The sequence below is a fragment of the Cetorhinus maximus genome, chromosome 18, assembly GCF_964194155.1.
Source record: "Cetorhinus maximus chromosome 18, sCetMax3.hap1.1, whole genome shotgun sequence".
Taxonomy (NCBI): Eukaryota; Metazoa; Chordata; class Chondrichthyes; order Lamniformes; family Cetorhinidae; genus Cetorhinus; species Cetorhinus maximus.
In genome coordinates, this window is record NC_135896.1 from 915,291 (window position 1) to 929,588 (window position 14,298).

At 46.4% G+C, this 14,298-nt stretch overlaps 1 protein-coding gene across 7 annotated transcripts in view; it reads left to right on the forward strand.

The window, feature by feature from the left end:
* syne3 (spectrin repeat containing, nuclear envelope family member 3) overlaps window positions 1-14,298 on the forward strand; it is a 99,778-nt gene that overhangs the window by 14,962 nt on the left and 70,518 nt on the right. For 6 of the 7 annotated variants that reach the window (XM_078561930.1, XM_078561932.1, XM_078561933.1 and 3 more), the window contains exons 3-5: window positions 7,908-8,080; window positions 8,313-8,622; window positions 10,754-10,918. In XM_078561930.1, the coding sequence (XP_078418056.1) occupies window positions 7,908-8,080; window positions 8,313-8,622; window positions 10,754-10,918 (648 nt within the window). Of the gene's footprint in view, window positions 1-7,907; window positions 8,213-8,312; window positions 8,623-10,753; window positions 10,919-14,298 lie in introns of those variants that run through there. The other variant, XM_078561937.1, reaches the window with a different exon arrangement.

The window sequence follows — 14,298 nt, forward strand, 5'->3', positions numbered from 1 at the left end:
GTGGTATCAGACAGTGGGAATCAGTGTTGCTGTTTGCAGCCTGTTCCAGACTGGGATCAGTCTTGCTGTAACAAAAGATAAAAAATACCTGGAAAAACTCAGCAGGTCAGGCAGCATTGGCGGAGAAGAGTACTGTGTTCAGTGTGTACCAGACTGGAATCACTGGTGCTGTGTGCAGTGTGTACCAGACTAGGATCAGTGTTGCTGTGTGTAGTGTGTGCAAGCCTGGGATCAGTGTTGCTGTGTACAGTATGTACCAGACTGGAATCAGAGTTGCTGTATGCAGTGTGTACCAGACTGGGATCAGTGTTGCTGTGTGCAGTGTGTACCAGACTGGGATCAGTGTTGCTGTTTGCAGTGTGTAACAGACTGGGATCAGTGTTGCTGTGTGCAGTGTGTACCAGACTGGGATCAGTGTTGCTGTGTGCAGTGTGTTCCAGACTGTGATCAGTGTTGCTGTGTGCAGTGTGTACCAGACTGGGATCAGTGTTGCTGTATGCAGTGTGTACCAGACTGGGATCAGTGTTGCTGTGTGCAGTGTGTACCAGACTGGGATCAGTGTTGCTGTGTGCAGTGTGTTCCAGACTGTGATCAGTGTTGCTGTGTGCAGTGTGTACCAGACTGGGATCAGTGTTGCTGTATGCAGTGTGTACCAGACTGGGATCAGTGTTGCTGTGTGCAGTGTGTACCAGACTGGGATCAGAGTTGCTGTGTGTAGTGTGTACCAGACTGGGATCAGTGTTGCTGTGTGTAGTGTGTTCCAGATTGGAATCAGTGTTGCTGTGTGCAGTGTGTACCAGACTGGGATCAGTGTTGCTGTGTGCAGTGTGTACCAGACTGGGATCAGAGTTGCTGTATGCTGTGTTTACCAGACTGGGATCAGTGTTGCTGTGTGTAGTGTGTCAGACTGGGATCAGTGTTGCTGTGTGCAGTGTGTACCAGACAGTTGGTCTTCAGTGTTGCTGTGTGCAGTGTGTACCAGACTGGGATCAGTGTTACTGTGTGCAGTGTGTACCAGACTGGGATCAGTGTTGCTGTGTGTAGTGTGTCAGACTGGGATCAGTGTTGCTGTGTGCAGTTTGTACCAGACTGGGATTAGTGTTTCTGTGTGCAGTGTGTACCAGACTGGGATCAGTGTTGCTGTGTGCAGTGTGTACCAGACTGGGATTAGTATTGCTGTGTGCAGTGTGTACCAGACAGTTGGTCTTCAGTGTTGCTGTGTGCAGTGTGTACCAGACTGGGATCAGTGTTACTGTGTGCAGTGTGTACCAGACTGGGATCAGTGTTGCTGTGTGTAGTGTGTCAGACTGGGATCAGTGTTGCTGTGTGCAGTGTATACCGGACTGGGATCAGTGTTGCTGTGTGCAGTATGTACCAGACTGGGATCAGTGTTGCTGTGTGCAGCATGTACCAGACTGGGATCAGTGTTGCTGTGTGCAGTGCGTACCAGACTGGGATCAGTGTTGCTGTCTGCAGTGTGTACCAGACTGGGATCAGTGTTTCTGTGTGCAGTGTGTACCAGACTGGGATCAGTGTTGCTGTGTGCAGTGTGTACCAGACTGGGATCAGAATTGCGGTGTGCAGTCTGTACCAGACTGGGATCAGTGTTGCTGTGTGCAGTGTGTACCAGACTGGGATCAGAATTGCGGTGTGCAGTGTGTACCAGACTGGGATCAGTGTTGCTGTGTGCAGTGTGTACCAGACTGGGACCTGTGTTGCTGTGTGCAGTGTGTACCAGACTGGGATCAGTGTTGCTGTGTGCAGTGTGTACCAGACTGGGATCAGTGTTGCCGTGTACAGTATGTACCAGACTGGGATCAGAGTTACTGTGTGCAGTGTGTACCAGACTGGGCTCAGTGTTGCTGTGTGCAGTGTGTACCAGACTGCGATCAGAGTTGCTGTATGCAGTGTGTACCAGACTGGGATCAGTGTTGTTGTATGCAGTGTGTACCAGACTGGGATCAGTGTTGCTGTATGCAGTGTGTACCAGACTGGGATCAGTGTTGCTGTGTGCAGTGTGTACCAGACTGGGATCAGTGTTGCTGTGTGCAGTGTGTACCAGACTGGGATCAGTGTTGCAGTGTGCCGTGTGTACCAGACTTGGGATCAGTGTTGCTGTGTGCAGTGTGTACCAGACTGTGATCAGTGTTGCCTTATGCAGTGTGTACCAGACTGGGATCAGTTTTGCTGTGTGCAGTATGTTCCAGACTGGGATCAGTGTTGCTGTGTGTAGTGTGTATCAGACTGGGATCAGTGTTGCTGTGTGCAGTGTGTACCAGACTGGGATCAGTGTTGCTGTGTGCAGTGTGTACCAGACTTGGAACAGAGTTGCTGTATGCAGTATGTACCAGACTGGGATCAGTGTTGCTGTATGCAGTGTGTACCAGACTGGAATCAGTGTTGCTGTGTGCCGTGTGTACCAGACTGGGATCAGTGTTGCTGTGTGTAGCGTGTCAGAGTGGGATCAGTGTTGCTGTGTGCAGTGTGTACCAGACTGGGATCAGTGTTGCTGTGTGCAGTGTGTACCAGACTGGGATCAGTTTTGCTGTGTGCAGTGTGTTCCAGACTGGGATTAGTGTTGCTGTGTGTAGTATGTACCAGACTGGGATTAGTGTTGCTGTGTGCAGTGTGTACCAGGCAGTTGGTCTTCAGTGTTGCTGTGTGCAGTGTGTACCAGACTGGAATCTGTGTTGCTGTGTATACCAGACTGGGGATTAGTATTGCTGCGTGCAGTGTGTTCCAGACGGTGGGCTTCAGTCTTGTTGTGTGCATTGTGGTATCAGACAGTGGGAATCAGTGTTGCTGTTTGCAGCCTGTTCCAGACTGGGATCAGTCTTGCTGTAACAAAAAATAAAAAATACCTGGAAAAACTCAGCAGGTCAGGCAGCATCGGCGGAGAAGAGTACTGTTTTCAGTGTGTACCAGACTGGAATCACTGGTGCTGTGTGCAGTGTGTACCAGACTAGGATCAGTGTTGCTGTGTGTAGTGTGTACCAGACTGGGATCAGTGTTGCTGTGTGCAGTGTGTGTCAGACTGGGATCAGAGTTGCTGTATGCAGTGTGTACCAGACTGGGATCAGTGTTGCTGTGTGCAGTGTGTACCAGACTGGGATCAGTGTTGCTGTGTGCAGTGTGTTCCAGACTGGGATCAGTTTTGCTGTGTGCAGTGTGTACCAGACTGGGATCAGAGTTGCTGTATGCAGTGTGTACCAGACTGGGATTAGTGTTGCTGTGTGCAGTGTGTACCAGACTGGGATCAGAGTTGCTGTGTGCAGTGTGTACCATACTGGGATCAGTGTTGCTGTGTGCAGTGTGTACCAGACTGGGATCAGTCTTGCTGTGTGCAGTGTGTACCATACTGGGATCAGTGTTGCTGTGTGCAGTGTGTACCAGACTGGGATCAGTGTTGCTGTGTGCAGTGTGTTCCAGACTGGGATCAGTGTTGCTGTGTGCAGTGTGTACCAGACTGGGATCAGTGTTGCTGTGTGCAGTGTGTACCAGACTGGGATCAGTGTTGCTGTGTGCAGTGTGTTCCAGACTGGGATCAGTGTAGCTGTGTGCAGTGTGTTCCAGACTGGGATCAGTGTTGCTGTGTGCAGTGTGTACCAGACTGGGATCAGTGTTGCAGTGTGCCATGTGTACCAGACTGGAATCAGTGTTGCTGTGTGCAGTGTGTACCAGACTGGGATCAGTGTTGCTGTGTGCAGTGTGTACCTGACTGGGATCAGAGTTGCTGTTTGCAGTGTGTACCATACCGGGATCAGTGTTGCTGTGTGCAGTGTGTACCAGACTGGGATCAGTGTTGCTGTGTGCAGTGTGTACCAGACTGGGATCAGTGTTGCTGTGTGCAGTGTGTACCAGACTGGGATCAGTGTTGCTGTGTGCAGTGTGTACCTGACTGGGATCAGTGTTGCAGTGTGCAGTGTGTACCAGACTGTGATCAGTGTTGCTGTGTGCAGTGTGTATCAGACTGGGATCAGTGTTGCTGTGTGTAGTGTGTGTCAGACTGGGATCAGTGTTGCTGTGTGCAGTGTGTACCAGACTGGGATCAGTGTTGCTGTGTGTAGTGTGTACCAGACTGGGATCAGTGTTGCTGTATGCAGTGTGTAACAGACTGGGATCAGTGTTACTGTATGCAGTGCGTTCCAGACTGGGATCAGTGTTGCTGTGTGCAGTGTGTACCAGACTGGGATCAGTGTTGCTGTGTGCAGTGTGTTCCAGACTGGGATCAGTGTTGCTGTGTGCAGTGTGTACCAGACTGGGATCAGTGTTGCTGTGTGAAGTGTGTACCAGACTGGGATTAGTGTTGCTGTGTGCTGTGTGTACCAGACTGGGATCAGTGTTGCTGTGTGCAGTGTGTTCCAGACTGGGATCAGTGTTGCTCTGTGCAGTGTGTTCCAGAGTGGGATCAGTGTTGCCTTGTGCAGAGTGTACCAGACTGGGATCAGTGTTGCTGTGTGCAGTGTGTACCAGACTGGGATCAGTGTTGCTGTGTGCAGCGTGTACCAGACTGTGATCAGTGTTGCTGTGTGCAGTGTGTACCAGACTGGGATCAGTGTTGCTGTGTGCAGTGTGTACCAGACTGGGATCAGTGTTGCTGTGTGCAGTGCATACCAGACTGGGATCAGTGTTGCTGTGTGCAGTGTGTACCAGACTGGGATCAGTGTTGCTGTGTGCAGTGTGTACCAGACTGGGATCAGTGTTGCTGTGTGCAGTGCATACCAGACTGGGATCAGTGTTGCTGTGTGCAGTGCATACCAGACTGGGATCAGTGTTGCTGTGTGCAGTGTGTACCAGACTGGGATCAGTGTTGCTGTGTGCAGCGTGTACCAGACTGGGATCAGTGTTGCTGTGTGCAGTGTGTACCAGACTGGGATCAGTGTTGCTGTGTGCAGTGTGTTCCAGACTGGGATCAGTGTTGCTGTGTGCAGTGTGTACCAGACTGGGATCAGTGTTTGCTGTGTGCAGTGTGTACCAGACTGGGATCAGAATTGCGGTGTGCAGTGTGTACCAGACTGGGATCAGTGTTGCTGTGTGCAGTGTGTACCAGACTGGGATCAGAATTGCGGTGTGCAGTGTGTACCAGACTGGGATCAGTGTTGCTGTGTGCAGTTTGTACCAGACTGGGATCAGTGTTGCTGTATGCAGTGTGTTCCAGACTGGAATCAGTCACAGAATCACTGGTTATGGTGTAGAAGGAGGCCATTCGGCCCATTGTTTATGCACCGGCTCTCTGAGCATTTTTACTTACTGCCTATCTCCTTTTTCCTCATAATCTTGCGCATTGTTTCTATTTAATTAATCATCCAATGCCCTCTTGGATGCCTCGGTCGAAGCTTCCTCCACCACACTTCCCAGCAGCGCATTCCAAACCCTAACTACTCACCGCGTGAAAAAGGTTTCTTTCGCCTCGCGTTTTCTTCTTTTGCAAAACTGTGCCCTCTGATTTTTGATCCAATTACGAGCGGGAACAGGTTCTACCTATCTACTCTGTGCAGACCCCTCACGATTTTGAAATCTATCAAGTCTCCTCTTAGTCTTCTCCTCTCCAAGGAAAACAGTCCCAACTTCTCTAATCTGTCCTCATAACTGAAGCGCCTCATTGCTGGAGCCATTCTCGTAAACATCTTCTGCACTCTCACCTTTGCGTTCACATCCTTCCTATAGTGTGGTGCCCAGAACTTTACACAATACTCCTGCTGAGGTCTAAGCAGTGTCTTATGTAAGTTCATGAAAACCTCCCTGCTCTTATACTCTATGCCCTTATTAATGAAGCCTAGAACACTGTATGCTTTGGAAACAGCTCTCTCTACCTGTCCTGCCACCTTTACTGACTTATGTACACATACACCCAGGTCTCTTTGCTACCTGCACACCCTTTAGAATAGTATCCTTTATTTTATACTGTCTTTCCAAGTTCTTTTACCCCAGTGCATCTTCTCACTTCTCTGCATTGAATTTCATCTGTCACCTTTCTGCCCACTCCACCAATGTGTCTATGTCCTTTTTAAGTTCTACACTGTCATCCTCACAATTTACAATTCTCTCAAGTTTTGTGTCATCTGCAAACTTTGAAATTGTCCCCTGCACAGCATGATCTAGGTAATTTATATATATCAGGAAGAGCAAGGATCCCATTTCCAACACTTGGGGAACTCCACTACAAACCTTCTTCCAGCCCGAAAAGTACCCATTAACCATTACTCTCTGTTTCCTGTCCCTCAGCCAATTTTGTATCCACGTTGCTACTGTCCCTTTTATTCCATGACCTATAACTTTCCTCACAAGTCTGTTGTGTGGCACTGTATTGAATGCCTTTTGGATGTCCATATACACCACATCAATGGCCTTTCCCTCATCAATCATCTGTTACCTCTTCAAAAAACTCCAGCAAGTTAGTTAGACACGATTTTCCTTTAACAAATCCATGCTGGCTCTTCCGAATCAATCCACATTTTTCCATGTGACAAATAATTTTATCCTGGAATAATTGTCCCTGGAAGTTTCCCCACCGCCGAAGTTAAACTGACTGGTCTGTAACTGCAGGGCAGATCTTTACAACCTTTTTTGAACAAGGGTGTAATGTTTGCAATTCTCCAGTCCTCTGGCACCTCCCTCGAATCCAGGGAACATTGAAAGATTATTGCCAGTGCCTCTGCAATTTCCACTCTCGCTTCCTTCAATATTCTTGGATGCACTTTTTCGGTCCCAGTGCCTTATCAACTTTAAGTACCGACACTTTGTCCAATGCCACCTCCTTATCAATTTTAAACTCTTCTAATAACTGAGTTCCCTCCTCTGTCACCATGACCTGGGCAGCATCTACCTCATAGGTAAAGACAGATGCAAAATATTCACTTAACACCTCAGCTATGTCTGTTGCCTGGCTGAGGCTAGCTATGTTGCTGTGTGTAGTGTGTACCAGACTGGAATCACTGTTGCTGTGTGCAGTGTGTAGCAGATTGTGATCAGTGTTGCTGTGTGCAGTGTGTACCAGACTCCTTCGACAGCACCTTCCAAACCTACGACCACTACCATCTAGAAGGACAAGGGCAGCAGATAGATGGGAACACCACCACCTGGAACTTCCCCTCCAAGCCACTCACCATCCTGACTTGGAAATATATCACCGTTCCTTCACTGTCGATGGGTCAAAATCCTGGAACTCGCTCCCTAACAGCACTGTGGGTGTACCTACACCACATGGACTGCAGCAGTTGAAGAAGGCAGCTCACTGCCACCTTCTCAAGGGCAAGTACGGATGGGCAATAAATGCTGGCCCAGCCAGCGAAGCCCACATCCCGTGAATGAATTAAAAAAAAGACTGGGATAAGTGTTGCTGTGTTCAGTATGTGGCAGACCAGAATCGGTGTTGCTGTGTGCAGTGTGTGCCAGACCAGAATCACTGTTGCTGTGTTCAGTATGTGCCAGACCAGAATCAGTGTTGCTGTGTGCAGTGTGTGCCAGACCAGAATCACTGTTGCTGTGTTCAGTATGTGCCAGACCAGAATCGGTGTTGCTGTGTGCAGTGTGTGCCAGACCAGAATCACTGTTGCTGTGTTCAGTATGTGCCAGACCAGAATCAGTGTTGCTGTGTGCAGTGTGTGCCAGACCAGAATCACTGTTGCTGTGTGCAGTGTGTACCAGACCGGAATCGGTTTTGCTGTGTGCAGTGTGTACCAGACTGGAATCGGTTTTGCTGTGTGCAGTTTTTACATTCTTATAGAGCATGAGAGATTGTGGGCTGTACATCTTATGCTAGTGAGATGCATGGGACCAATAAATTGTACATAGTGAATTTAATTATTGACCCATCAATTGGTTTATGTGCAGTGACCATTTGATATCGTGGATGGGGAATATTACATGGATTTTGCACTGTCATTGTCCATTTGTTCTGTGGGCAGGTTATCCTGACAGAAGAACCTGAAGGAAGACTCCGGCTGGACACGGTGCTGGTGAAGGCAGAGTCTCTCCTGCAGGACAGCAATGAAGATGAGAAGCATGAGATTCTGAAATCGCTGAAACAGATTAAAACCATGTGGGAGGATACACAGATCAACATGGTCCATTGTCACAGGTAGCGTCTTTTCTGATCTGAAGGGAATGTTATGATTGCCTGTTGCTCAGGTTCAGAATCCTGAGTTTGTCAGCAAGGTCTCCCTGTGCTCACACCATACCTCTTTCAGAGCATGCTATACCATTGACAAATGCAAGTTGTACATCATCAAACAGCGCAGTTATTGTTTTTTACACAAGTGGGACAATGTGTCTGATTTGAATTAATCATGATTTTATTGATCTTTTTACAGTCGGATTGAGTGGGTTTTGCTGCACTGGTCTGAGTATTTGAAAGCGAGGGAAGACTATTTTTTTTGGCTGATGAATATAAAGCAGAAGTTGGCCCCTGACCTTGAATCCCAGCTGGGTCTAAAGGAGAAGAAATTACAGTTAAGCCATCACACAATCCTTCTCAGTAACATCTTGAACCAGGCTGCTCTGCTCAAGCGACTCATTCAGGAATCTGGGTCCTTATTCGCAAAGACTGAAGATGAGACTTTCAGTGAGGCAGCACAGCAGAAATTAAAAGCTGATCATGAAGCACTTGAAATAAAAGCAAAGGTTGAACATGCTCCTCTCTTCTCTGTAATGTAACGTTGTCTGTGTGCCTCTCAGCTTTGTTAGGCCAAATGGCCTGTTCTGCACTGTAAATTTCTGTTTGATTCTTTGTACATGTGTGTGTGAAAAATCAGGTTAGGAAGCTATGCCAAACCACCATGGATCTTGGTTAGGCTCCAGCTGGAATATTGTGTTCAAATCTGGGCACAACATTTTGGGAAGGGTGTCAAAGTCTGCGAGACAATGCAGAGGAAATTTACTAGAATGGTACCAAGGCTGAGGAATTTGAGTTACATGGAGAGACTGGAGAAGCTGCCTTGGTGCAGAGAAGGTTAATGTGATGCTTTTATAGAGGTGTTCAAAATCATGAAAAGATTTTGATCAAATAAATGAAGAGAAACTTCACAGTGGCGGAAGGGTCGGTAACGACAGATTGAAAGAAATTGGGAAAAGAGCTAGAGGCGAAAAGAGAAATTCTTTTATACAATGTGAAAAGGATGTGGAAGCAGATTCAACAGTAACTGTCAAAAAGGAATTAGACAACTCATACAAATTGTCAGCCAGGACTCAATGGGCTGACAATTTGTTATATAATTCTATGAATCTGTAGCCTCAATGAAATTAAAAGCAAATTTCAAAAGTAAATCTTCACGTGCACATTTACGCCAACCACTGCAAATAATTATAGCTGATCAGCATGCTCTGGCTGATGTTGTATTCTTGGTATAAAACCAAAATGTTGGAAATACTCAGATCAGGCAGCATCTGTGAAGAGAGAAGTAGTTAATATTTCAGTTGATGACCTTTCATCAGAACTGGAAGTATTTAGACATTTAACAGTTTTAAATCACACAGAGAAAGAGGAGTAGGTAGGAAAAAACAAAAGTGAAGGGACAGGAGTGATTACATGACAAAAGAGATAATGGTGCAAGGCGAAAGAAGATGATAATGGGACAAATAAAGCAAAGATGTGTCTGGGGAGGTGTAAATTGGAAGACAGAATCACCATTAACAGCTGTTGAAATAAAAAAGGGTCAGGGTTATAATCTGAAATTATTGAACTCATTGTTGCGTCTGGAAGGCTGTAGAGTGCCCATTTAAAAGTTGAGGTGCTGTTTCCTTCAGATTACGTTCAGTTTTCTTGCCACACTGCAGAAGGCAGAGAACAGAAAGGTCAGCATGAGAGCAAGGTGGAGGATTAAAATGACAGTTGACCGGAAGCTTGGTCACACTTGCGGACAGAATGAGGTGTTCCATAACGCAGTCCTCTAGCCTATGTTTGGTCAGCCTAATGTAGGTCACATTGAACAGGGAATATAGTAGACTAAATTCTAAAAAATACAGGTAAATTGCTGTTTCATCTGGAAGGAGTGGGGCCTTGGACAATATGAAGGGAGGAAGTAAAAGGGCAGGTGTTACTCCACCTGTGCTTGTATGGAAAGGTGCCTTGGGATAGGGAGGCGATGTTAGGGTTGACTGAGGAGTGGACCTGGGTGTCGTGGAGGGAATGGTCCCTTCGGAATGCCTGGGGGGAGGGGAAATGTTGGCATGATGCTGGAAGTGGCAAAAATGGTGGAGGATGATCTGTTGAATAAGGAGGTTGGTGGGGTCAAAGATGAGGACATGGGGAACCCTATCATGGTTCTGGGAGGGAAGGGAAAGGTTGAGAGCAGAAGTGCAGGAAATAGAGTAGACACAGTTGAAGAATCATCGGTTGAAGGAAAAGGAAGACATATTAGAAATGTCAGCCCCAGGAGAGGGTGGCAGGAGGCAGGCGCTGGCCCCAGAAGTTAAGGTGAGGGGGGCAGATTCTGGCCCCGGCAGAGGATGGGAGGGGCATTTTCCGTCCCTGGGAGACAGTGGGGGCGATGGTGGGGGAGTTGCATTTGCCAGCCCTGGGATAGATCATTAGGGGAGGCAGAGTCTGGCTCTGACAGAGGGTGAGGGGGGCATTTGCCAACCCAGGGAGACATTTGTCAGCTCAGGGTGTAGGTGAGGGGGGGCATTCACTGGTTCTGGGACAGGGTGGGGGTGGAGTTGCTAATGTTGGCCCCAGAGGTAAATAACTGGAAAAGGAAGAAACTGATAGTGAATGAAATGCTGCTTGATTTCAGATCTGGTTTTTCTGTTTCAGAAAAAGGTGAAAATTTTGGAAGCATTTGTACAAGAGCATCAGCAATACACAGACAATCTGGAGAAATTCCAAAACTGGCTGCATTCCATGAAGGAAAAATATAACAACTGCAATGCACACAAAAACAGTAAGGATCACATGGAGGGATCACTTAGAGAATTGAAGGTAAATGATCCTTTCAAACCAATAACCATTGTATCTTTCAAACATATTACCATCAAACAACAGGAAAAATATTCAGAATCCTCTATAATGCATCAAAATTCAACTTTTCTCCCCATACCTTGGATTGAACTCCAGCCCAATCAGTTTTCCTTTTTTTAAACTGCTGGGCATCTTAACCCAACCAACCAACCAGCCAGCTTAACCTTCATATTGCAAGATTTTCCTCAGTGGTCAGGACAGGATCATTCTTTGTGATTATAAATCCTGTTGATACCTGGGGACACACATGAGGAATGAGCATTTGGGTGAGATACCTCAGACACCTTCTTCCTCTAGAACTGTTACTGTTGAGAGTCAGCTCCATCACAGCTTACTGACAGGAAAAATGGTTTCACAACTTTTAACACGATGGGAGTTGAGTTTGTGACTTGGGGGCTGTTGGCGCAGTATCATAATCACTAAGTTAGTGCGCTCTTTAAAAAAAAAAATCTTCATCTAGCTCATGCTGAGCCTGCCCTGAGTGTGTTTGATGGGAACAGTGCAGAAGGAGCTTTACTCTGTATCTAATCCCATGCTGTACCTGTCCTGGAAGTGTTTGAAATGTAAATGTATTTCCTGTCTGTGTCAAATTCATTCTACGTTGTGATTGGCGGCTATAGTCTGGTAGCAGGTGTTTCCCTAGTTCTTGGCCATCAGACAGCATAAGGCATGACTGAACGCATCTTACAGATGTTCCTTTCCGAAACTACTTGACCTTGCTACCTCTCCTTCACTGAAAAGAATCTTAGAATGGTTGCAGCACAGAAGAAGGCCATTTGACCCATCACGTCTGGGTGGCTCTCTGAGGAGCAATCACCTAGAGCCACTCCCCTGCCTTCTCTCTGTAGGCCTGCATGCTATTTATTTTCAGATAATAATCTAATTCCCCCTTGAATTTCTCAATTGAACCTGCCTCCATTGCAATCCTAGGCAGTGCATTACAGATCCTAACCACTCACTGTGTGAAAATGTTTTTCCTCCTGTCGCCATTGCTTCTTTTGCCAATTACCTTAAATCTGTGCCCTTTGCTTCTGTATCCTTCTGTTAATGGGAACAATTTCTCCCTATCTGTTCTGTCCTTACCCCTCATGGTTTTGAATACTTCTGTAAAATCTCCTCTCAGCCTTCTCTTCTCGAAGGAGAACAGTCCCAAATTCTCCAATCTATCCAACTGATTTCAGGGATGAGGAACTTTATTCTCTTGAATCTTTCCTGCACCCCCTCTAATGCCTTCATATCCTTCCCAAAATCTTCTCAAACTACCTCCTTGTGCCTTCGGTTAGAGCGTAGGATTTCCTTTTGTGTGTGTGTGTGAAGCACAGGCCATTCTATGTTTATTGTGTTGGGGAGTTAAATCAGTTTCCACAGAATTTACAGCACAAACAATAAACCAGTCAGCCCAACTGGTCACTTACGCTCCACATGAGTCTCCTCCCAACATACTTCATCTCACCTCATCAGCACATCCTTTTATTTGTTCCTCTCACATGTGTTTATGGGGTGGGTCAAGAGGATCAAGTATGAGGACATTTAGGAACCGGTGACTCAGAATACAGCCGCTTTGCACTAGAGAGAAATCCAAGTGTGAAATTACAGGAGAACAGATAACTGATTGGCTTGTGAATAATTTGCTTGTTTATCTTCAAAACTTGTGTAATTTATTAGTTAATTGTAGAGTATTATTTGTTGTTATAAGGTTTACTAGCAGTAGCAGTGTTTCTTAATTATAAATTAATTGAAAATAAATTAATTAACACAGAGATGGCAGAGCAGGTGATGTGTTGCAACCGGAGAATGTTGAAGTTTCTGGATGTCGGGGTAATTCAGGGAAAACACGTCTGTCATAAGTGCCTGTGGCTTGAGGAGCTTTGGCTCAGTCATTGAGCTGGAGGCTGAGCTGCAGATACTGCGATGCATCGTGGAGGATGAAAGTTACCTGGACACTTTTGTACCAGTCACATCCCTTAAGATAGGGTCTTTTGGTTTGGTCAGGGACAGGAAGGTATGACTGTGAGTGAGGCAGATATGGGGACCCAGAAGGTAAAAGTGGAGAAGTCTCGGCCTTTGCAATTGTCCAATAGGTTTTAGGTTCCTGCAGCCTGTATGGATGAAAGCAGTGGCTGCAGGGTGGAAACTGATCATGGTATTATGGTACAGGAAACCATTCATGTAGGGGGAATTAATAGGAATGCAGTGGTAGTTGGGAACAGTATAGTCAGCGGGATAGACACAGTTCTCTGTAGCCAAGAGCAGTAGTCCAAACAGTTGTGTTGCTTGTCCAGTGCCAAGGTTTGGGACATCTGCTCTGGGCTGGAGAGGAACTTGAAGGGGGGGAATCCAGTTGCTGTGGTCTATGTAGGAACCAACGACATAGCAGAACATCATTCCTAGTTCTACCTAAGCGAATTTGAGGAGTTAGGGTCCAAATGAAAACGTAGAACATCAAAGGCAATAATCTCTGGTTTGTTACCTGAGCCACACGCCAATTGGCATAGGGTTAAATAGATTAGAGAATTAAATGCATGGCTCAAAGTATGGTGTGGGAAGAAGGGGTTTTGATTCATGGAGCACTGGCATCAGTACTCGGAGGAGTGAGCTATTCCGTTGGGATGGGCTACACTTGAACTGGGCTGGGACCGGTGCCCTGTCCAATCATATAACTAGGGCTTTAAACTAACAGAGGGGTCGGGGGGAGGGTTTGGTTGAAGAGAGATTTAGGAATCCAAAGAGGGGTTGGAAGAGTATAGCAATGTGGGTTAAGACAAGAAGAATGGGACAGGAAGGGACAGAGTATTTAACAACAATTGTACATCAATGAATAAAGTCAGAGCAGGGAATAGAAGTAAAAAATATGAAATTAATATTTCTTTATCTGAATGCACAAAGCATCTGCAATAAGATAGGTGAACTAGTGGCACAAATAGAGGTTAATGATTTAGATCTAATTGCAATTACGGAGACATGGTTACAAGGTGACCAAGGTCGGGAAATTGTGTACCCTGGAGTATACATGTTTTGGAAAGACAGACAAAATGGCAAAGAAGGAGGGGTAGCCCTGATAGTAAAGGATGACATAAGGACCTTTAGAGAAAAGGGATCTGGCCTCAGAAGATCATGAAGTAGAATCAGTATGGGTGGAAATTAGGAATAGAAGAGTCAGAAAAACTGGTGGGAGTAGTTTATAGGCCCCCTAACAGTAATTATACGGTTGGACAGAGCATTAAACAAGAGATCATCGGAGCTTGTAACAAGGGCAATGAAATCCCTGTTGGGGGGACTTGAATCTTCATGTCGACTGGGACAATCACATTGGCAAGAGTGGTCTGGAAGGTAAGTTTGTT